General features: G+C 46.0%; 1 protein-coding gene across 1 annotated transcript; it reads left to right on the top strand.

Annotated features, from left to right (window-relative positions):
• Positions 1-3299: 3299 nt before the first annotated feature.
• LOC308578422 (tigger transposable element-derived protein 1-like) lies at positions 3300-21916 on the top strand. Its single transcript, XM_081178777.1, has 3 exons — positions 3300-3495; positions 3680-5693; positions 21698-21916. The coding sequence occupies exon 2, from the start codon at positions 3697-3699 to the stop codon at positions 5395-5397; it is 1701 nt and encodes a 566-aa protein (XP_081034903.1). The 5' UTR covers positions 3300-3495; positions 3680-3696; the 3' UTR covers positions 5398-5693; positions 21698-21916.
• The last annotated feature ends 2 nt before the right edge of the window (positions 21917-21918 follow it).

Genomic DNA, 21918 nt, shown 5'->3' with positions numbered 1-21918 from the left:
TTTACCCCTGCCATTAAGATCAATGTGCTTCAATTTCTCTGCAATTTTTAAAAACACCTTTCTCAGGAGCCAAGGCATTGTGTTATCTTACAACTGCCCTGGCTTAAAATGACACCATGTTCCTGCTGCCTGGGGCACGCCAAACATAGCTTTGTGATCACCAGGCTGCTTTCTCAAACTGTGCCATTGGCATTGATTTCCCTGTTTGGAAAAGGCTTTATTGATCCAGGGCTTCGTTTTGAGCAGCACCCCACACTGAGAAACCTTGGCAGTGGAGCAAGGAGGAGGGTCCACAGGGGTCATACTTTGTGCCGGCTTGCTATCAACAGCACTTCTTTATAGACATATAAAAAACACTTGTAGGGTTTTTCTTTAACCCCTCCATTCAATCCGCAGTGTACTGTCTAGCTCTTATAATCAGGCTTTGGAATTTGACCATTTGTAGCTTTGACTCGTGAAAAAAACACCACATTCTCTTTCTGTCTAATGATGCCTGTCATGCTGCTGCCAGCAATAATATGGGACGCAGCCAAGTCCCTGTCATTATTTAATTTTGATCAGGTGCCTGGTTGTCAATTTTATTTGATTTTCTCAAAGCATCCTAGGAGGACACAGGAGGAGAGAGACCACTGCGGCTCAACTCAGCATCCCACCAGAAGAGACTGTGTGAAAAGGGGTGGCGGGGTGGGGAGTTTGGTTCTGGTTTTCATCCTGGCCTCTCTGAATTTGCACTTCCTGGAAACAGTACGCAAACTGGAAGGCAACTCTTTTCTTCACAATTCACTCCAGCAGGGAGGACTTGAACCAATGGATTCAAATGACAAGAAAGCAGATTGCAGCTAAACATTAGGGATAACTTTCTGAAACTAAGAGCTGCCTGACAGTGGAATGGACTCCCTTGGACGGTAGTGGACTCTCCTACAATGGAGGTTTTAAAGCAAAGGTTAGATGGCCATCTGTCATGGATGCTTAAGCTGAGATTCCTTCATTTCAGGGGGTTGGGCTAGATGATACTTGGGAATCCCTTCCAACTCTACAAATCCATGATGAATTTTTGTGAGGACTCTTAAATTCCTTTTGCAAACAATGCAGACATTTGGCAATCTGGACTAAAGGCTGGAAAAATGAGAAGCTGAGAAGAATGAAAAATATTGACAGATTCATCCATTTGTTCTCTCCCTACCAGGGGTGATAATTGCTGTACACCCAGAGACTTATTGGGTGTTTCTCTTTCCTGCACATTGTTTACTGACTCCCCTGCGCTGCAAGAGCAGTGTGTTTTGTTTGCAACATGTCTGCACTCAAGAATAGCTCACAAAATTAAACCTTAAAAAAAAATCAATAGCCAATAATCAATTAAGTAGCAATAAAAAACACAGTCAAGCAATTAAAGCATTAAAACACAGTAACACATAAACTGTCGACTGAGATTTTAAATGGCCTGGAACTGTTTTAATTCCACTAGTAGCGGATGGCACAAAAAAACATGGTATCAGCAGCTATAAGAAAACAGTGGAAAGAAAATAGTAATTACTACCTCCACCCTCTGAATGGAACAGAAGCTGAGGAATTAAGAGGCAATTTATTACTTCTTCACCCAGGAAGCAATAAATGGGACAGAATCAGCAAGGTGGAAGCTTTTAATTAAAAGCACAGGAGCTCTTAACAGCACTTTGCTGCCCCCAACAGCTGAGCCCAGCAATTGCACTTTGATCACACAAAGCCAATCTGAAATAACAAGAAAGCACTAGATTGCAGGGATCTGCCAATGACTTTGTCCATACAGAGTTTAGGGTAGTGTAGGCTCCTCAGTTGTTCCATGGGCCTTATGTCACCTGCTATCAGTACAGTAGTGCCCCGCAAGACGAATGCCTCGCAAGACAAAAAACTCGCTAGACGAAAGGTTTTTTTGTCCGCGATTTGCCTCGCAAGACGAATTCCCCTATGGGCTTGCTTCGCAAAACGAAAACGTCTCGCGACATTGTTTCCTTTGTGTAAAAACCGTTAAAACCAAGGGTGCTTAGCTTGAGCAGCTGCAGTTGCGACTTGGCTTCGAGGAGCAACTGTTAGCACGTGGTTTGGTAGCCTTTTATCAGACTTTGCTCACTTTTGAAGATTTTCCAAAACTTTTCCAGAACTTTTCCAGAACTTCTCTTTCATCCATTTGGTAAGTTAAACTTTTAAAACTTTTTGGGGGGGTTTTGGATTTTGGGTTGGGGTGTTTGGGATTCAAGGACTTGGTGTTGGGAAGGGGTTTGCGATAATCTGGGGGCTTGTGGGCCTTTTTGGGGAATTTTTATGATTTTCTGTGACCATTGTGCCAGGTTGCTTATTTTTGAAAATTTTTCTGAGTTTGAATTTCTGAGTGCTGGCTGGCTAGGGGAACAGTGGGGGAGGTTTCTGCAGAAATCTGGGACCATGTGGGGGTTTTTTGGGATTTTTTATGATTTTCTGTGACCATTGGGCATGGCTGTTTTTTTTCAAATTTTTTTTTCTGAGTTTGAATTTCTGAGTGCTGGCTGGCTGGGGGAACAGTGGGGGAGGTTTCTGCAGAAATCTGGGACCTTGTGGGTTTTTTTTGGGATTTTTTATGATTTTCTGTGACCATTGGGCATGGCTGTTTTTTTTCAAATTTTTTTTTCTGAGTTTGAATTTCTGAGTGCTGGCTGGCTGGGGGAACAGTGGGGGAGGTTTCTGCAGAAATCTGGGACCATGTGGGGGTTTTTTGGGATTTTTTATGATTTTCTGTGACCATTGGGCATGGCTGTTTTTTTTTGAAAATTTTTCTGAGTTTGAATTTCTGAGTGCTGGCTGGCTGGGGGAACAGTGGGGGAGGTTTCTGCAGAAATCTGGGGGCTTGTGGGGGTTTTTTTGGAATTTTTATGATTTTCTGTGACCATTGGGCATGGCTGTTTTTTTTTGAAAATTTTTCTGAGTTTGAATTTCTGAGTGCTGGCTGGCTGGGGGAACAGTGGGGGAGGTTTCTGCAGAAATCTGGGGGCTTGTGGGTTTTTTTTGGGATTTTTTATGATTTTCTGTGACCATTGGGCATGGCTGTTTTTTTTTGAAAATTTTTCTGAGTTTGAATTTCTGAGTGCTGGCTGGCTGGGGGAACAGTGGGGGAGGTTTCTGCAGAAATCTGGGGGCTTGTGGGGTTTTTTTTGGAATTTTTATGATTTTCTGTGACCACTAGGCATGGCTGTTTTTTTTTGAAATTTTGTTGTTATTTTTTGAATTTTTTTTTGTCTGGGTGGGGAAGCAGTTGGGGAGGGGTTTGCAGCAGTAGGGGAGGGGCTGGGGGAGCAGTTGAGGAGGGGTTTGCAATTTCTGTGTTATGGGTGGGTTGGTGCGTGTCTGTGGGAGCAGTTGAGGTTTTTGAAGACATTGGTGATTTTTGAAGCTTTTCCTAAACTTTTTTTACAGCCATTTGAGGTTCCTGAGGACTTCGGTGGTTGATTGCTGAAGCTTTTCCAGAACTTCTCTTTCATCCATTTGGTAAGCTCAACTTTTAAAACTTTTTTGGGGGTTTTTGGGATTTTTGATTTGGGGTTGGGGTGCTTGGGATTCAAGGCCTTGGTTCTGGGTTTTAATTTCTGTGTGGTGGGTGGCTGGGTGCTTTTGTATTTTTTGGGTTTGAAGCACATCACTGATTTTTTTTCCTGTTTCTTAGTTTACGAAGGTGGGACCTGTGCTGCCATGGGACCCAAGAAGACTGCTCCTGCGGTGGCCGGCGAGAGGAAGAAGGAGAAGGTGACGCTGGAGATGAAGAAGGACATCATTCGGAAGCACGACGGCGGAATGCGTGTGACGGACATCGCCAGGGAGTACGGCAGGAACCCATCGACCATCGGGACCATCCTGAAGATGAGGGAGAAGATCATGGCGACTGATGCAGCCAAGGGAGTCACCAGGATCGTGAGGAACCGCCCAGCTGTCCTGGAGGAGGTCGAGAAGTTGCTGCTCATCTGGATAGAAGAGAAGCAGCGTGCAGGGGACACAGTGTCTGAGGCCGTCATTTGTGAGAAGGCCAAGGCCTTGCATGCTGACCTCATCCGGGATCAGCCAGGAACCTCAGCCGAGCCAGAAGTCTTCAAGGCTAGCAGAGGTTGGTTTGACCGGTTCAAGACGAGATCTGGCATCCACAGCGTGGTCAGGCATGGAGAGGCTGCCAGTTCTGATGTTCCTGCGGCTGAAGACTTTGCAGCGGAGTTCCTGGAGCTTGTGAAGACGGAGGGCTACGTTCCGCAGCAGGTCTTCAACTGCGACGAGACCGGGCTGTTTTGGAAGAGGATGCCCAAAAGGACTTTCATCACTCAGGAGGAGTCCAGGCTGCCTGGCCACAAGCCCATGAAGGACCGTCTGACCCTGCTCTTCTGTGCCAACGCCAGCGGCGACCTGAAGATCAAGCCCCTGCTGGTGTACCACTCGGAGAACCCACGGGCCTTCAAGAGACACAAGATCGACAAGGAGCGGCTGAGTGTCATGTGGCGATCCAACAGCAAGGCTTGGGTCACACGTGTGCTGTTTGTGGACTGGGTCAATCTTGCTTTTGGCCCTGCTGTCAAGCAGTACCTGCTGGACAACGACCTGCCGCTGAAGGCTTTGCTTCTGATGGACAATGCTCCTGCCCATCCTAAAGGCCTTGAGGTGGACTTGTTGGAGGAGTTCAGCTTCATCAACATCATGTTCCTGCCGCCTAACACCACGCCACTGCTCCAGCCGATGGATCAGCAGGTCATCGCCAATTTCAAAAAACTCTACACCAAGGAGCTTTTCAGGCGATGCTTCGAGGTGACTGACTGCACCACCATCACCCTGCGGGAATTCTGGAAGGACCACTTCGACATTGCCACCTGCTTGAAGATGGTCAACACGGCCTGGAAAGGGATCAGCCAGAGAAATTTGAATTGCGCTTGGCGCAACCTGTGGCCGGACTGTGTGGCACCAAGTGACTCTGATGCACCAGAGTCAACAGTGGTGCAGGACATTGTTGCCTTGGGGAGGACCATGGGCCTGGAGGTCACGGAGGAGGACATCTGCGAGCTGGTAGAGGGGCACGACGACGAGCTGACCACCCAGGAGCTGGTTGAACTGCAGGCAGAGGCTGCGCAGGAGCAGGCCTCACTGGAAGAGGAGGAAGCAACTGGGGAACGGCTGTCCTCCGAAAGACTGAGGGACATTTGCCAGAGGTGGAAGGAGGTGCAGACTTTTGCAGATCTACACCACCATGAGAAGCACGTGGCACATGACGCTGGGAACTTTTATGATACGAGGGTCATGTCGTATTTCAGGGAGCTGCTGAAAAGGCGGATGAAGCAGCAGACAATGGACAGGTTCTTGACCAAGAAGCAAAGAGTGGAAGAGGAGCCTTCTTCAAGTGCTCCCCCAGAGTCTTAGAAAATGTCTGTATACTGTACTTTGTTGATTTTTAAATGTATTTCTGTCATGTTTATAAAGTTAATTTATTTTCCCTTCAATTTTTGAACTGCTCTTTACAGTATGTGTGACTTTAAAGAGCAGTTAATAAACTGTTGTTGTACCAAATTTGGCTTTGTTTGGACTTTTTTTGACCATAGGAACGCATTAATTGATTTTCAATGCATTCCTATGGGATTTCGTGCTTCGCAAGACGAAAAATTCGCTAGACGACAAAAATTGCGGAACGAATTAATTTCGTCTTGCGGGGCACCACTGTAGCTTCATGTAGCTGCTGTCTGATGAGCCACCTCCTTCAATGCTGTGTTAAGCTTGGTAGAGGGGGTCCTGTTGCTCTGCTGCCCTCAGAAATTTGGCAGGTCAGGGAAAAGGGCCTTCTCTGTGGCAGCCCCTAAGCTGTGGAATTGCCTCCCTGCAGAGATGTGCCTGTTACCTTCATTGCATAGCTTTCACTTTACCCTGGACACCATCTCTCTCTCCCCCCCCCACCTGATAGTTTAAAAGAGGATTTGACAAATATGTGGAGGAGAAAGCTATGAAAGCCCAATAGTCCATTATATTTGGTCCTTTTCTTTTAAAGGACAGGGCAGCAGGAAAGTGCTGCGTTTTTCATGAAAACGTTACTAGTGATGGAAAATTGCATAGGAGGATTTTGCTGTTATCCATCCCATCCTAAATAGGCATTAGCTACCTGACATGGAGGCCTACATTAACAGGGGTGTCTAGGTTGTTGTTTTTTTTTTGTGTGCCATTGCAAACTTGACCTTTCCTACCTCCGTTTGTTCCTCCATTATCCCAGTTGACGTACTGAGTCAAATCTCACTGCAGTTACCTTACACTTTCCTGGCCCTCCAAACTCTCCCTATGCCAGGTTGGGTGATCACAGTAACATCGTACCCTGCATTACAGTGGATGAGACCCTTGGTCCATAAAGACTCAGTGTTGTCCAAGAAGTTGATTGTCCCAGCCCTATCTGGAGATGCTATGGGGGATTGTACCTGGAACCTTCCACTCTACCACTGTGCTATGACCCTTCCACTGAAAACAAAGTAAGATTCTAGTCCTCATGGTTCTGAATAAAGACTTGATTTAAATAGCAACAAAAGAAACTATGTTATCCTGAGTCAGACCATTGGTCCAGCTAGGTCAGTGGGGCCTACTCTGACTGGCAGTGGCTCTCCAGGGTTTCAGGCACAGCAGATGGTCCACTGCTGAGCTACATCCCCTCCCCTAAACATTAAGATTCTAGTCCTGATGAATCTGAATAGGCTTGATTTAAATAGCAACCTAAGAAGCAGCCTTTTTTTGAATCAGACCCATTGGTCCATCTAGCTCAGAGTTGTCAACATGGACTGGCACCAGCTCTCCAGGGTTTTAGGCATGGGACGTTCCCAAGCTTACCTGGAGATACCATTGGGAACTGAACCTGGGATTTTCTGCATGCAACCCAGAGGCACAGTCCTTTCCCCCAAAGAAATGGGGAAATAGTGATATGTACAGCTTGAAAAAGGCGCTTGACATACAAAACTGAAAGCATCCCAAATGCTGTGCATTCCTGCAACCTCCTAGAAAAGCCCAATAAAAAGGTATAAATAAACAATTTGACTCTCATGCAAATGCCTGATTTTAATGAATATTTCATAGGCTCGGGGAAGGGGAAAAAAGTCATTGACATTTTGCTGGATTGCTTCAATTAGCACCTAAGACTTGTGCTCCTACCAGCAACATGATTGCTTATCATAATGCTTTATTAAGCCATTGCTAGGGTGCAAATTTACCCAGGCAACACTGCGCGGACCTCCTGCGGCAGCCTTTATTGGATATAAATGACTTAGTAATTGCGATTGATCATTAACAGAGAACAATATTATTTTGAAATTAGGCAGCGGAGGATCTCAGGAAAAGGGCACAGGGCTTGTTCTCCTCGCGTCAGAGCCATCACAAAAGTGTTTTATATTCAGAGATGCAACTAATGGATCTCCTGGAAGAAAAAGTGTGTTTGGATTGAAGGCATCTGAGGCGATTAGCTCAATTCTCTTGCATATTTCTGTATTGACAGTTGCTCAGTTTTGCCCCATTTTTGTATAGTTTTCTGGGGGAAAGAGGTCAAAGCACTAGCCTGGGAAACTAGAAGCTTTGTAGAGAGAAATCCTCTAACACGAGAGAATAGAATGATAGAACTGTAGAGTTGGAAGGTACCCCAAGGGTTATCTAGTCCAACCCCCTGCAATTCAGGTATCACATCTAAAGACATATCCCCCCCCCCTTCCTAATAAAACAAATTGAGCTCTGCTGGTTCAGGCCAATGACCCAACTAGTCCAGCATCCTGTTCTTACAGTGGCCAACCAGGTACCCTCCCCCCTCCTTTTTGAAGATGGGAACAATCTTTGCCCATCTCTAGTCTGCAAGGACCACACCTGTTCTCCATGAATTCTCCAAGATTATAGACGGAGGTTTTGAGAGGACATCTGCAAACTCCTTTAGTGCACCTGGAATACTGTGTCCTGTTCTGGGGGCCACTAAGAAGGATATTGACAAGCTGGAACATGTGCAGAGGAGGGCGACCAAGATAAGCCTTATGAGGAATGGTTGTGGGAGTTGGGTATTATTATGCTGGACAAGTGGAGACTGAGAGGTGATTTGATAGGTAAAGGTAAAGGGACCCCTGACCATTAGGTCCAGTCGTGGCCAACTCTGGGGTTGTGGCACTCATCTCGCTTTATTGGCCGAGGGAGCCGGCGTACAGCTTCCGGGTCATGTGGCCAGCATGACTAAGCCACTTCTGGCAAACCAGAGCAGCACATGGAAACTTCCCGCTGGAGTGGTACCTATTTATCTACTTGCACTTTGATGTGCTTTCGAACTGCTAGGTTGGCAGGAGCAGGGACCGAGCAACAGGAACTCATCCCGTCGCGGGGATTCGAACCGCTGACCTTCTGATTGGCAAGTCCTACGCTCTGTGGTTTAACCCACAGCGCCACCCGCGTCCCTTGGTGATTTGATATCCACCTTCAAATAAATAAAGAACTGTTACATGGAAGAAGATGGAGCAGGCTTGTTTTCTTCTCCTTCAGATGGTAGGACCTGAACCAATGGATTCAAGTTACAAGAAAGGAGATTCCAACTAAACACCAGGAAGAACGTTTCGGACGGTAAGAGCTATTCAATATTGAAACAGACTCCTTCGGGAGATGGTGGGCTGTCCTTCCTTGAAGGTTTCAAGCAGGTTGGATGACCATCTGTCATGGATGCTTTAATTGGAATTCCAGTATCGCAGGGGGTTGGGCTAGATGACCCTCAGGGTTACCTTCCAAGTCTACACTTCTATGATTCTATGGCAAACATATCAAACCTCCTGTATTAACTTGGAGAGGGGAATTGAATCGTTTGGGAAGCATGGGGACTGTCCTAACACAGGGTGGTCCAAAACATGGTCCAAGGACGTTTTTTGGCGGCCCTCAGAAAGATTTGATGCCCTCCTCTGCATTCCTCACGCTGCCTTCCCAAAGCCAGGTAAGTGAGGTGCTTAGGTATGGAATAGAGGTATGAGGGCTCTGACAGGGTCCTCGGTTCCTCCTGCCTCCTTCCCAAAGCCTAGTTAGCGCTTTCCCAACTTTGGGAAGGAGATGACAGGGCTCTTCACCCTGCCTGAGACTTGTGCCTCCTTCTCAAAGCCCGGTGCCTCAGTTATCTGACTTGGGGAAGGCAGGGCGAGGGCTGGAGGGAGGGGGTCTTGAAGTACTCTTGTGGTCCACTTGGTAGGAAAAGTTGAGCTGCATTGGTCTGGCAGTGCCTGCACAGCGGAGGGGGGCATCTGACTCCCTGTGGCCCCTGCGGTTTTCCACCGCAATATGAGATCCATGCCAGCTCTACAGATAGCTCCTTTCTCTCTAAGTCATCTATCAGTGTTAGAACACCTGTCATGAGCTATTTGAATTATATTTCACTCCGTGGCTGGCAAGGTTTTCATTTTGCAGACAAATCTTCCCTTCTTCTCCCCACCTCCTTTTCACAGTAAGGGAGACCAAAAATGGTATTTAGCTATCTTAATGATGATATATTATGTGTATGTGTGTATGTATACCAGTCACTTATTGAATGGATGGATATACAGTGAGCAGATGAGGCATATTTTGCCAGTGTAGTGTAGTGATTCAAGTGTTGGAAACCTCCCACATGGCCATGAAGCTCACTGGGTGATCTTTTCTTCTGTTTTACCAGTCTACCATTCATACATTGCAAGGGGTTGGACCAGATGACCCTTTGGGTCCCTTCGAACTCTACAAATTTGTGCTTCTGTGCCGTCACTTGTAGCCTGTATCCTGCTGTTGAATAGCGGCTTTTGTTTTTTCTTGTCATTCTACCCTAATTATTCTTTTTGCAAATAACCGTGAAGTTTTCCTTTACCATCAAGCGCTATATCAATTTCATAAAATAAAATAAATATGTAAATAGGGGTAGGTGGAGAAAACCTTTGAGCAGTTTGGAGGACGGATTTTTGGCTCAGTGCTACATGCAAAATTAGCATGCAGGTGTTTCCTTAAAAGGCTCCCCCCCTGAATTCCAGAGAGACTTTGGGTTTCTTCCTTGATTACTGTCATCCATGACATGATCTGAACCACTCCCTTCCCCAGGTATCCTGGAAGCCACCCCTTTCACACAATCTTCAATTATTTTAACATGCAGAACAACCTTTTTGGTGGGGGTAGGGGTGTAATTTTTTTAAGTTTTTAAAATAATGTATATAAAACAGTGAGAACAGTTATAACAGATAATAATTAAAAAATGAAAAACAAAACCATAAAATAGGTACTAAAATAGATTCAGTACATGGGTTAAAATAACAAAGTCCAAGTAAAGACTACCAGCATGATCTGATTATCAAGTCTTAGAATAATAGAATTCTAGAACTGTAGATTTGCCAGGCTTGTGATGAGGCTTAGCTTGAAAATGATGGTTCTGCTGTATATGTGATAAAATAATGCCAAATCATATAAACAGTGCCTGGTTTTAGTCCTTGTCGAAATCTCCAATTATGTGTAATTTTCTCCAGTATAGTAACATTCCAGAGTTGGTGGCACCAAGTGTCGACACAGTGTCAGATTTTGGGCTGTTTTCCATCGAACTGCAATTACTATTTGAGCTGTCACAATCATGCATCAAAATTAAGCATGGACAACAAACAATAGTTTTAAAAAAATCTGTCAAAATCATACTTCAAAAATATTGCAGCAGTTTATATTCCCACCAGTAAAAAGCGACCTTGAGACACCTTAGCAGGTTGACAGAGAGCTTTTTAGAGGCTGCAATAAATGGATTGTTACGTTTTTAGCAAACGCTATTAGGGAGAGACATGTGTGTATATTTATAAACATGGATCCTGCACATTTGCGCACACAAATAGATCTTGTGCTGAGTCCCCAAACCCTTCCCTGGTAGACATCACTGCCTGCAAACGGGTTAGTTGGATGCTTTATTTATGAGGTGCTCAGTCGCGCAGCCTCCTCCAGTGAGTCTCAGGCTCTCAATATTTCATGCAGGAACCCTCCAGCTGCTTGCCCCCATTTCTGGCATAAGCTGCTTTATTTTGCACTGGTCTCCAGGGGGGCATGGAGGCATGCTTCGTGCATTTGCTTGTTTCCTCACACAAAGAACCTTAAAAGCCATCCTCTGGTTTGAAGAGATTTTCAGATCCCTCCCCCCTTCCCTTCTTCCCTTCCTTCCTTCCTTCCTTCCTTCCTTCCTCATCAAAGGTTACTTTGGGTCGTCATGTACAATGGGACCAGCCCTGAAAGCCAGGATCCGGCTGCATGATCTGTGGTTTGCTTGGGGCAGATTTGCAATACATTATGTTTTGCAATACATTTCTTGTTCGTTCATTTGTTCGTTTGTTGCATTTATATCCCAGCTTTTTCTCCATGGAGCCCAAGGATGTTTCCCCTTCCCTCCTCATTTCACAGCCACAACAATCCTGTGAGGTTGGTTAGGCTGAGAGGTCCAAGGTCATTTGGTGAGCTTCAGGGATAAGTAAGGATTCAAACTTTTGTATTTATTTTGAGAAATCCATGACTAAGTTAAGGTGGCTAACCAGCTCCCTTTGCACTGGCGCCTGCTCACGAGGCCTGATTAAAAGCATTCAAGGGGAATAATGTAAATCAACGCTGTCGCCCTCTCGCAATGAGGCATTAGTTTCTTCACGCGTCTCTGTCTTGCTCATTTAAAGCAGTTTTAATCACAGATGCAAAAGGACTTGATCAGTGGGGCGGGCTGCTGAGACGTGGCAGGCAAAGCGGCGAGTGCCCATCTGGGGACAGTAGGAGCCTGGCTTATAGGGCGACCTGAAGGCCAGATTTTAAATTACTCCTCTGCCTTTGGACTAAAAAATCCTTCTGGAGGATAATGACTGAGTCCAATGGCTGCTGCAAGAAACAACACATGACAGATCATAGAATTGAAGAGTTATAGAGTTGTAAGGGACTCAAGGGCAATCTAGTCTAATGTCCTGCAATGCAGGAATCACAACAAAAGAATGCCAGACAGACAGCCATCCAATGTCTGTTGAAAGACCTCCAATGGAGGAGAGTCCATCACCTTCCAAAGTAGCCAGTTCCACTATCAAGCAGTTTCTTAAGTCATCCTTTGGAGGGTGCAGAGCAGGGCTAGTGAGGGAAGCAGGCTGGAGCAAAAGGGTGGGACACAAGGGCCAGTCTGAGAGTTTTGGAGGGCCACATGGGCCTCTGCCTTGCGCAAGGTCCCCCCAAGGCTTCCCTAACACAGTGCATTTGGGTAACACATCATTTGGCTGGAGAGCTGCATTGCAAAATTCAGAGATTTCAAAGGGTTGTCTGCCTTTCGTGCATTCTCTGTGGGAAGTGCAAATGAGGGAGGTTGGCGTTAAAAGGCAAACCGAACAGGATTCCTCCCCCATCCCTAACTAGGAAGACAGGTGGCCAGTGGGCCGATGTGTTTGTGTGGGTCTTTCTTTTTCCTCTTCTTAAGCTTTAATTAATTGAAAGGCAAGGTGGCAACTCAGCTGTTGCTCCCGGCTCCCTCCTGTGCTGCTGCTGCTGCGGCTCACCATGGAGGGAAGTCTCAAATGCTCCTGGGAAGTGACCCACTTTCCTCGTTCCTGAATCTTCCCCCTTTCTTCCTTTCTCCGCTTTCCCCTCCCACCTACTTTTCTCTGCACCCCATCTGTCAATTCCCCCCCGGTCCCCGCCCCCTGCTTTCTTCCTTCCACCCTTATCTCTTATCCTTCTTGTGGTGCAGGCCACTATTAGGGCACAAAGAAGCACTGCCTCAGCAACCCCAGCCAGCACTACCTGCCATCCTTCTTACTTACAACAACCGGTCCAGGGGGTGGCGATGCTGCCTGTCAACTCAATGTGCAGCAGCCATGAAAAATGCAAACTCCATGCTAGGGATCATTAGGGAAGGAATCGAAAATATAACTACCATTGCATAAATCTATGGGGCAACCACATTTGGATTACTGTGTGCAGTTCTGGGTGCCTCACCTCAATTAGGGGACTGTAGATCTGTAAACGTTTCAGAAAAGGGCCACCAAAATGATCAAGGTGGTGGTGGAGAATGGAGCGACTTCCCTATGAGGAAAGTTTGCCGCATTTGTGACTTTTCAGTTTAGAGAAAAGGCAAGTAAGAGGTGACATGACAGAAGTTTATAAAATTATGTGTGGCATGGAGAAAGTGGAAAGAGAAAAGGGTTTCTCCCTCTCTCGAACTCGTGGTCATCCAATAAAGCCGAACATTGGAATACTCAGGGCAGATGAAAAGATGTACCTCTTCATATAGCACATAGTTAAACTGTGGAACTCACTTCTGCAGGAGGCAGTGACGGCCATTAATTTGAACAAATTCATGGAGGACTATCACTGGCTACTAGCCATGATGGCTGTGTTCTGCCTCCACAGAGGCAACAATGCTTCTGAACACCAGTTGCTAGAAGCCTTCAAAAGGCGAGAGTGCTTCTGTACTCAGGTCCTGCTTGTGTGTTTTCCACAGGCATTTGGTTGACCACTGTGAGAACAAAATGCTGGACTAGATTGGCCATTGGCCTGATCCAGCAGGGTTCCCCTTATGTTCTTTGCGGAATTCAGCAAGGAAGAGGACTGGGTAAAACAATTATTAGTTGCCTCTGCCTGTCATTGGCTCTGGTGCCACCTACTGATAGGCTCTCTGGCTTTTGCCCTACCAGCGGAGGCTGATCCAAATGGGGTGCTGCCCCACCAACTGGTCTGATGCTGCTTACAGATGCAACTCTCTGCCTCTCAAAAAAGGGTCAGAGATGGATTTGTGTGATAGAAACAGCTCTCTAATCCATATGTGTCATTCTCATTGATCAGTGCAACACCCCCACCCCAGACTACAGGGTTGCAATAGAGGGTACGACTTGCACATTGTTTAGGATAGAACTGAAGTCACAGCTGCAAAAAATAAAAAATCAAACACCTGCCCCATTTGTCTTCTGCTTCATCATCTTGTACGCTCAGATCTCATGACGTCCGTGCCATCCGCAGACAGGCAGGCAATTGCTTTACTTTGCATTTGCAAACAGAGAATGCACCTCCCGGCACTTCAAGGAGACCCAGGTCTGCTATTTTGAGCCCATTCCTCTTCATTTTGGCAAGTGGAGAGGTTGACAGCGGCAATGCATGCATCTCGAATGCGCTAAAATGTGTGTTGCAATCCAGCAGTGTCTTCCAGTTTTCTCAAGATCAAGAGGTTCAGACGGTTGCTAGGATATGCAGGGGCTTGTGAGCCAGTGCTGTGTATATCCTGATGTGCTGTGTGAGAACATTAGAAGGGTCTGCTGGATCAGGCCTAAGAGGGCTGATCTAGTCCAGCATTGCCTCCTCCCCAGAGGAGCAAATGAGGACATGCCCAAGGTGCTTTTGGAGCAAAACTCACAGAAAGCTGCCTTGCCCGGAGCAAGGCCAATTGGTCCAACTATGTCAGTGCTGTTGACACTAGCTGGCACTAGCCCTCCAGGGTTTCAGGCAGGGTTTCATTTCCAAGCCTACCTGAAAATGCCTTTGGGGATTGAACCTGGGACCTTCTGTCTGCAAAGCAGGTGATCTATACTACTGAGCTGCAGCCCTTCCCTGAAAAAAATTAAGTAAGATTCTAGTCCTCATGGTTCTGAATGAAGGACTGAATTAAACAGAGATATAGAAAGGTGCATTATACCAAGTCAGACCACTGCTCAATCTAACTCTGCATCATCTACATTGACTGGCAGTGGTGATTCTCCAGGGTTTCAGGCAAGGGAGTCTACATTCACTCAACCACTTCATTTGGAGCAACTGGCACTTCTACAGATTCCACATAAAACCTGTTCTGCATTTGTCAGAAATCAATCTTTTAGTGTGGTGGCATCTACAATTTGGAACTCCCTGCTTCGTGACATCAAGCAGGCTCCTCTGTACTCCCTTTGGTGAGTGGAAAAAACATATTGTTTTGCCCAGATATCTGGAATGCTTGTGTTATTAGTTTATTGCTGGTTTTGATTTTCTGAGTGTATTATAATTTTGTTGCTTTATTATTTTTGTAAACTGCTTCAAGTTTTTTAAACAATCAAGTAGTGTATAAATTACAGTATATGAAATGAATAAATGAATAAACAACTTGTTGCTTGAAGGAATACGTTATTTTAGCTTGTCGTGAACCAACCGACAAGCCTCTCAGTTGGGCTTTCTAATATTATATGAGAATGAAAATCCTTTCCCTCCAGACTGAGTCTGTGGTGTTCATAATTTCATAAACTTCCTTCACATTCCTGCCCTGGTAATGCTCCTTTCTCAACTAAAAACCCCCAGACATTTAACCTCTCCTTGAAAAGTAGCTGCTCCAACCCATTAATCACTTTTTATAACTTCAGAAGTGAGCAGGAATTAACTACCCAATGGGCTCTTGACTCCTTAATTCTCCTGCTCCAGAATTGGTAGCTGTATTAAGAATGAGCAAGGGTGTATGGGAGCTACTTACAAATTTCAGGGGTGGGGGAGTCAGAGAAAGGGGTCAGAGGTTTTTGTCATAAAATTTGTGTGTACTAATTTGTATGTGTGTGTGCAAAGCTAGAAATGACTACTTGTATATCAATAGAAGAATATGATGGGAAGAGCTGTTTGATAGTAGAGTGGACTCCCTCAGAAGGTGGTGGACTCTTCTTCCTTGGAGGTTTTCCAACAAAGGTTGGATAACCATCTGTCAGGGATTCTTTAGCTGTGATTCCTGCATTGCAGGGGGGTGGAATAGATGACCCTTTGTGTCCTTTCCAACTCTACATACAATTCTGTGATTCTATGATGCCCCAAATGTTCAAATGCCTCCAGTAAAATACGCCCCTATTTGGAATTCTTAGTGACTCTTCAGCTTCAAGCCAGGATATCTCAAGAGAGCCTCTTTGAAGACATGAGCCGGAGACTTACAAACAACACAAATCTTATCGCCCACCAATACTAATAATGATCATTTCCCTCAGGGATTGTGAATGCCACAACCCAATTTGTACCTCTTCTTTTTTTGATATGCTGAATTTTAATTTCTATTCAATTGTATTTTTCATTCCTTGTGCTCTTAAGAAGAAAAATATAGCCATGCTAGATCAGATCAGAGGGAGCCAGCCCATCTAGTCCAGCCTCTTGTTCTCACAGTGTCCAGCCAGGTGCCCCAATGGGAAGCCCACAAGGAGGACCTGAGTGAAACAGTATCTGACCAGCTCTTGTTTCCCATCAGCTGGCATTCAGAGCTAGGCTGTCCCTGCAGGTTCTCCTATCATAGTAGATGCCCATATGGAGAGCCCTCCCAGATCAGGCCAAAGGGGGCCCATCTAGTCCAGCATCCTGTCCTTACAGTGGCCAGCCAGAAGCCCCAATGGGAAGCCCATGAGCAGGACCCAAGTGCAACAGTAGCCGCTCTCCCCTCCAGTGGTTTCCAGCAGCTGGCATTCATATTACTGTCTCCGACCATGGAGGCAGAGCATAGCCATCATGGCTAATAGCTGTCAATAGCCTTCTACCGAATTTAAAAGCAGATTGGACAAATTCAACTCTGTGTTACAAAGATGTCTTCAAACGTGACATGAGGGCTGGCAACATCAACGCTGCCATGTGGGAATGCTGGAGGCAGTCCATCAGGTCATGCATCAGTAGCAGTGACAAGAGGAGGAATGACCGTTGGGAAGAGTGCAGAGAGAAGAAACGCCTCGGTGCATCTGCAGCAGCACAACTGGGTGCCTTCAACTGCCCCAGTGGCAACAAAACATGTCTCTCCCATATCAGTCTCTGCAGCCACAGCAGGTGCTGCAACCTTCCAGCAGTTTGACCTCACGCCTCAAAAGCACACTCCTTCATGGTCTTCCGAGACAGATAGATGGCAACAACAACCCTGCACCCCTTCCAGTTAGAATCAGGTACAATTTGCAGTGCCTGAGATAAGCTCCTTCAGCTGAGGGGTTTAGGGGAAAAGTCAGCACGAAGATTATTGCAGTGTTGGGCAAGCCTAAAAATTTCCCATCATTGTAATATTATAAGCTAGTGGTAAGCACTATTTATAGCACTGCACAATGTCTGCGCTCTCTCTCTCTCTCGCTCTCTCAGCATTGTTTTCACAGTTTATGCCAATGCTGTTCCACCAGAGTAACTGGCATGAGATGGAAATTTAAAGCTGGTGATGAATGGAGCTTGAACAAAAAATGCACAGTAAACACTTTAATTTCTGTACGACATTAGCGTATTGCTACATCCCAAAGCATCAATATGGAACAGGCTGTCTACAGCAGGAGCTGCAGTGATAACAACTTATTCTTCAGTTGGAGGGAGAGAGGGAAATAACTCAATTTTTTAAAGGAGGGAGAATGCTCCACTCTAAAAAAAATTCACAAATCCCATACCGGCAAGAACAAATCAAAAGAGCTTGCGTGGAGTTGACTCCTTCCAACTAGGAACATGATCTGAATGCAGAATTGCCTTTAACGCTGGTGGCATCTCAAGAGAATTAGGTCCTTGATCATAAATTATTTAGAAATATTAGGCAGACAGCAGGCCGTGATTTCAAATTGATTTGTGGTGATATTAACAAGAAGAAGCTAGAGAGAGAGAGAGAGAGAGAGAGAGAGAGAGAGAGAGAGAGAGAGAGAATACAGTGATCTGAATCTGAGACAGAGAATAACCAACACTAGACACTCAAGGCGGGCGGTGGGTGGGGGAATATCTCACTGGCTCTGATCCAAAATCTATGAGGCTAGAATCTTTTTTGGCTCTCACAACAAAAATGGGAGGAAAAACAGGGGAGATCTCAGCCTGGGCTGCCGACTGTGTCTCCTGGTCTTTGAGCTCAACAATATAGGCAGAGTACAGCATTGCTGACTCCTGGAGGCCTCTCAGTGAGTGGTGATTTGAAACCAGGCTCTTTTGTACCAAACTCTGCCAGAAGGTAGGCCAGTATGGGGTGGGTGTCCAGGCAGTTAAGACAGCCTTTAAGGTCTCTTAATGTCAGAGGTCCCCGTGATGGGGTGAGCTCCCGTTGCTCGGTCCCTGCTCCTGCCAACCTAGCAGTTCGAAAGCACATCATGTGCAAGTAGATAAATAGGTACCACTCCGGCAGGAAGGTAAACGGCGTTTCCGTGTGCTGCTCTGGTTCTCCAGAAGCAGCTTAGTCATGCTGGCCACATGACCTGGAAGCTGTCTGAGGACAAACGCCGGTCCCTCGGCTTATAGAGCGAGATGAGCGCCGCAACCCCAGAGTCGGTCACGACTGGACCTGATGGTCCGGGGTTCCTTTTACCTTTACCTTAATGTCAGAGGTGCTACTAATTCCCTAGGAAAGAGTTAACCAACATTGTGCCTTCCAGGCATTAAGAGCATAAGGAGAGCCCTCCTGGATGAGGCCAAACGGGGCCCATCTAGTGTAGCATCCTGTTCTCACAGTGGCCAAACCTACAAATGGGAAACCTACAATCAGGACCTGAGCGCAACAGGAACTCTCCCCATTTGTTATTCCCAGCAAGTGGTATTCAGATGCATACTGCCTCTGACAGTGGAGGAAGAACATAACTGTCATGGCTAGTGACCACTGATAGCCTTATTCCCCATCATGAATTTGTCTAAACTCCCTTCAAACCCATCCAATTTGATGATGATGATTAACGAGCTTATAAAATTATAAAATCAAACACGGCATAACCTGGAACTTGTGGACTTTCAATGAAGCTGAGTGTTAGAAAATTCCAGACGGCTAAAGCCCTTCCTCACGTAACACATAGTTAAACTGTGGAACTCCCTCCCACAGGAGACAGTGATGGCTGCCAACTTTGATGGCTTTAAAGGGGGATTAGATAGATTCATGGAGGAGGAGGAGGAGACTCCCAATGGCTACTAGCCCAAATGGCTATGCTCTGTCTCTGTGGTCAGAGTTACAGATAGGTAGCCGTGTTGGTCTGCCATAGTAAAAAAAAAAAAAATTCCTTCCAGTAGCACCTTAAAGACCAACTGAGTTACCGTATTTTTCGCTCTATAACACGCACCCAACCATAACACGCACGTAGTTTTTAGAGGAGGAAAATCCGTAGGCATGCCACCCGTAGGCATTTCCTCCATAACACGCACAGACATTTCCTCTTACTTTCTAGGAGGAAAAAAGTGAGTGTTATGGTGCAAAAAATACGGTAGTTCTTGGTATGAGCTTTCGTGTGCATGCACACTTCTTCAGATGTGGTCAGAGGCAGTAATGCTTCTGAGTACCACTTGCTGGAAACTGCAGGATTGGAGAGGGCTCTTGTGCCCAATCCTGCTTGCGGATTTCCCATAGGCATCTGGTGGGCCACTGTGAGAAGAGGATGGTGGACTTGATTGACCATTGGCCTGATCCAGCAGGAACTTCTTATGTTCTTAAACAAATGGATCCCTCTTCTATTTCTAGTTAAAGGCACACAAAAACATCTCCACTCCCTGAAGTTGCAGCCACTTGATAGATTGTCAAGGCTTCCCATGGCCCCAACCATGTTTCTTTTTCTTTTTTAAAATATGCATTGATTAGTGCTAAGGAGCACAGCTCCCTAAGCACCACCTTCCTTTGGAGTCTGCCCGCTGGAGGGTCTCTGGGATTGCACAACTCTTCCTGCCATTGTGTGGGATGGTGATGGGTGGGCACAGTTGACAGGCGCAGCTGCTCTTGTTGGGAGACTCTTTGGACACAGGACACAGGAAAACGATCATGGTGGTCAGGCAGCAGGGAGGAAGGATGAGTAGCAGAGTTGCTGCTATAAGCCTCGGAGCCAGGAGTATAAAACCCAGTAGTGGCACACTTTGCCGTTTTCGGCACACAGCCAGGCTAAGCAGTTCTGCATTGGCTGGAAAGCATGATCTGCTTGAGGGTTGCTGTGCCAGCGTGCTTGGATTTATTTGTCTGTTCATCTGGATCCCATCTGCACCACTGAAAGCACTCTTAGACCACTCTTAAACAGACATGGCTTCCCTCCAAAGAACCCTGAGAATTGTAGTTTGCTAAGGATGCTAAAGGTTGTTAGGATACCCCATTCTCTTCCCAGAAGTACAATTCCCAGGCTTCCCTGTGAAGAGGGGTTGGTTCTTAAAACCACTCTGGGAAATGTAGCTCTGGGATGGGAATAGGGGCCTCCCTCCAGTTCTCAGCACCCTTAATAAACTACAGCTTCCAGGATGCGTTGGGGGAAGTATTGATGGTTCAAAGTGATGCAATAGTTATTGCTTATTTATGTTGTCTAGCTGAAACCATTACAAAACATAAGATATAATAGTAGTGCTTTAAACATGCCAAGACCTAACTTGAATATATACCTACTAAGGCTAATCAGGAAATTCCTGGTGAAATGTTTTCCAGTCAGAAAAGGTTATCGTTGTCAAAAGCATTAACAAGACAAGGTTTATTAGGGGAGAAATTAAAGCTTATTTCAGGGACGTATAAACTTTAGTTCTTTAAAAGAGAAAGTTTGCTGACTTAGCGGGGTTTTGACCAGCCATGCAAATACAGAACTGGGAACCAGAAGCCAACATCAGCATTGCTAACACTGGGCAACAATTTTTTACTTTTTGAATGTTGTCTAGATTTCTACAACTGATTTAGGGTATTTTTGCACTGCTGAATCAGGAAATGGCATCCATTTCTCTTCATCAGGTCAGGTTTACTGTAAACTGAATGGTGGGCATTGATAAAGGTAAGTACACGTAAATTGTATGTTGCTTCACCATTTTTCAAACTTCAGGGCTTGAACTTCCGTTTCTTGGAACTCCTGGAATGCTCAGCGGCAGGGAGGTCTCTCTTCAGAGTCCAACAGTAGTCAGCCATCATGACTGCGTCCCAGCAACCCTGATACCTGGTCTCCATCTCTTTCATGTCCTGATGCAATCTCTCCCCCTGCTCGTCACTCATTGAACCCAGGTTCTCAGGAAACCGGTCCATATGTGAAAATAGGTAGTGCATCTTGATGCTCATGTTGCAGCCCAGGTTTCTGAAAGCAGCCAGCATGTTGTTGAGAAGTTCTGCGTAGTTTCTGGCCTTATTGTTGCCAAGAAAGTTCTTCACTACCAGAACAAATGCCTTCCACGCTTCCAGTTCCACTTCGTTCACTGAGTTTCCGAACTCTGGATCTCTGATGAGCTGATGGATCTGAGGACCGTCAAAGATGCCAGCTTTCAACTTCTCCATGGTCAATCCTGGAAAGGCCTGGCACAAGTAAGTGAAGCAGTCACCATCCTTGTCCAGAGCCTTGGTGAACTGCTTGATTAAGCCGAGCTTGATGTGCAGCGGTGGGAAGAGTATTCTGTCTCTGTCCACCAGAGGGTCATTGATGACGTTCCTTTTTTTGCAAGGCACCAATTCCTCCCACACACGCCAGTCCTTCTTCATGTAATGCTGAGCACGGTCCCTACATGCACAGAAAACATGGGTACTTGGTGAAGCCAGACTGTTGTCCCAACAAAAAGTTCACCATCTTCAGGTCAACACAAATAAACCACTTATGCTGATCATAACCAATTTTCTCCAGCACATACTTCACCACTTCATAATTCTCCTTCAGTGTACTCGAGTGAGCCAGGCAAACTGGTTACCATTGTGTAGCAGAACACATTTCAGTGATCGCTTGCTGCTGTCAATGAACAGTCTCCAATCTTTGGGTTCGTACTGTGGCACTCCAAGCTTGAGCAGAAGCTGCGCAATATCTGCACAGTACACCAAGTCCTTCTCTTCCGAGAAAAAACGGAGGTACTCTTGATGCCTGCTGCGGAAGAAGCTGGTGCGAGCACTGTCAGAGAGCAGGTTTTTTCCCCTTCAATCTGGATGCCAACAGTTCGGCAGAGTCCTTTGACAAGCTGAGGTCGCGAACTAGATCATTCAACTCCTTTTGGGAAAATGGATGTGGAGCATCATCTTCAAGAACCACTTCTTCTTCTTCATGTCCTTCAACACTGGAAGCATCTTCGTCA

This window comes from Podarcis bocagei (assembly GCF_964188305.1).
Source record: "Podarcis bocagei genome assembly, chromosome: Z".
In the NCBI taxonomy this organism is placed as follows: Eukaryota; Metazoa; Chordata; class Lepidosauria; order Squamata; family Lacertidae; genus Podarcis; species Podarcis bocagei.
This window is presented reverse-complemented; position numbering and strand designations above follow the sequence as displayed.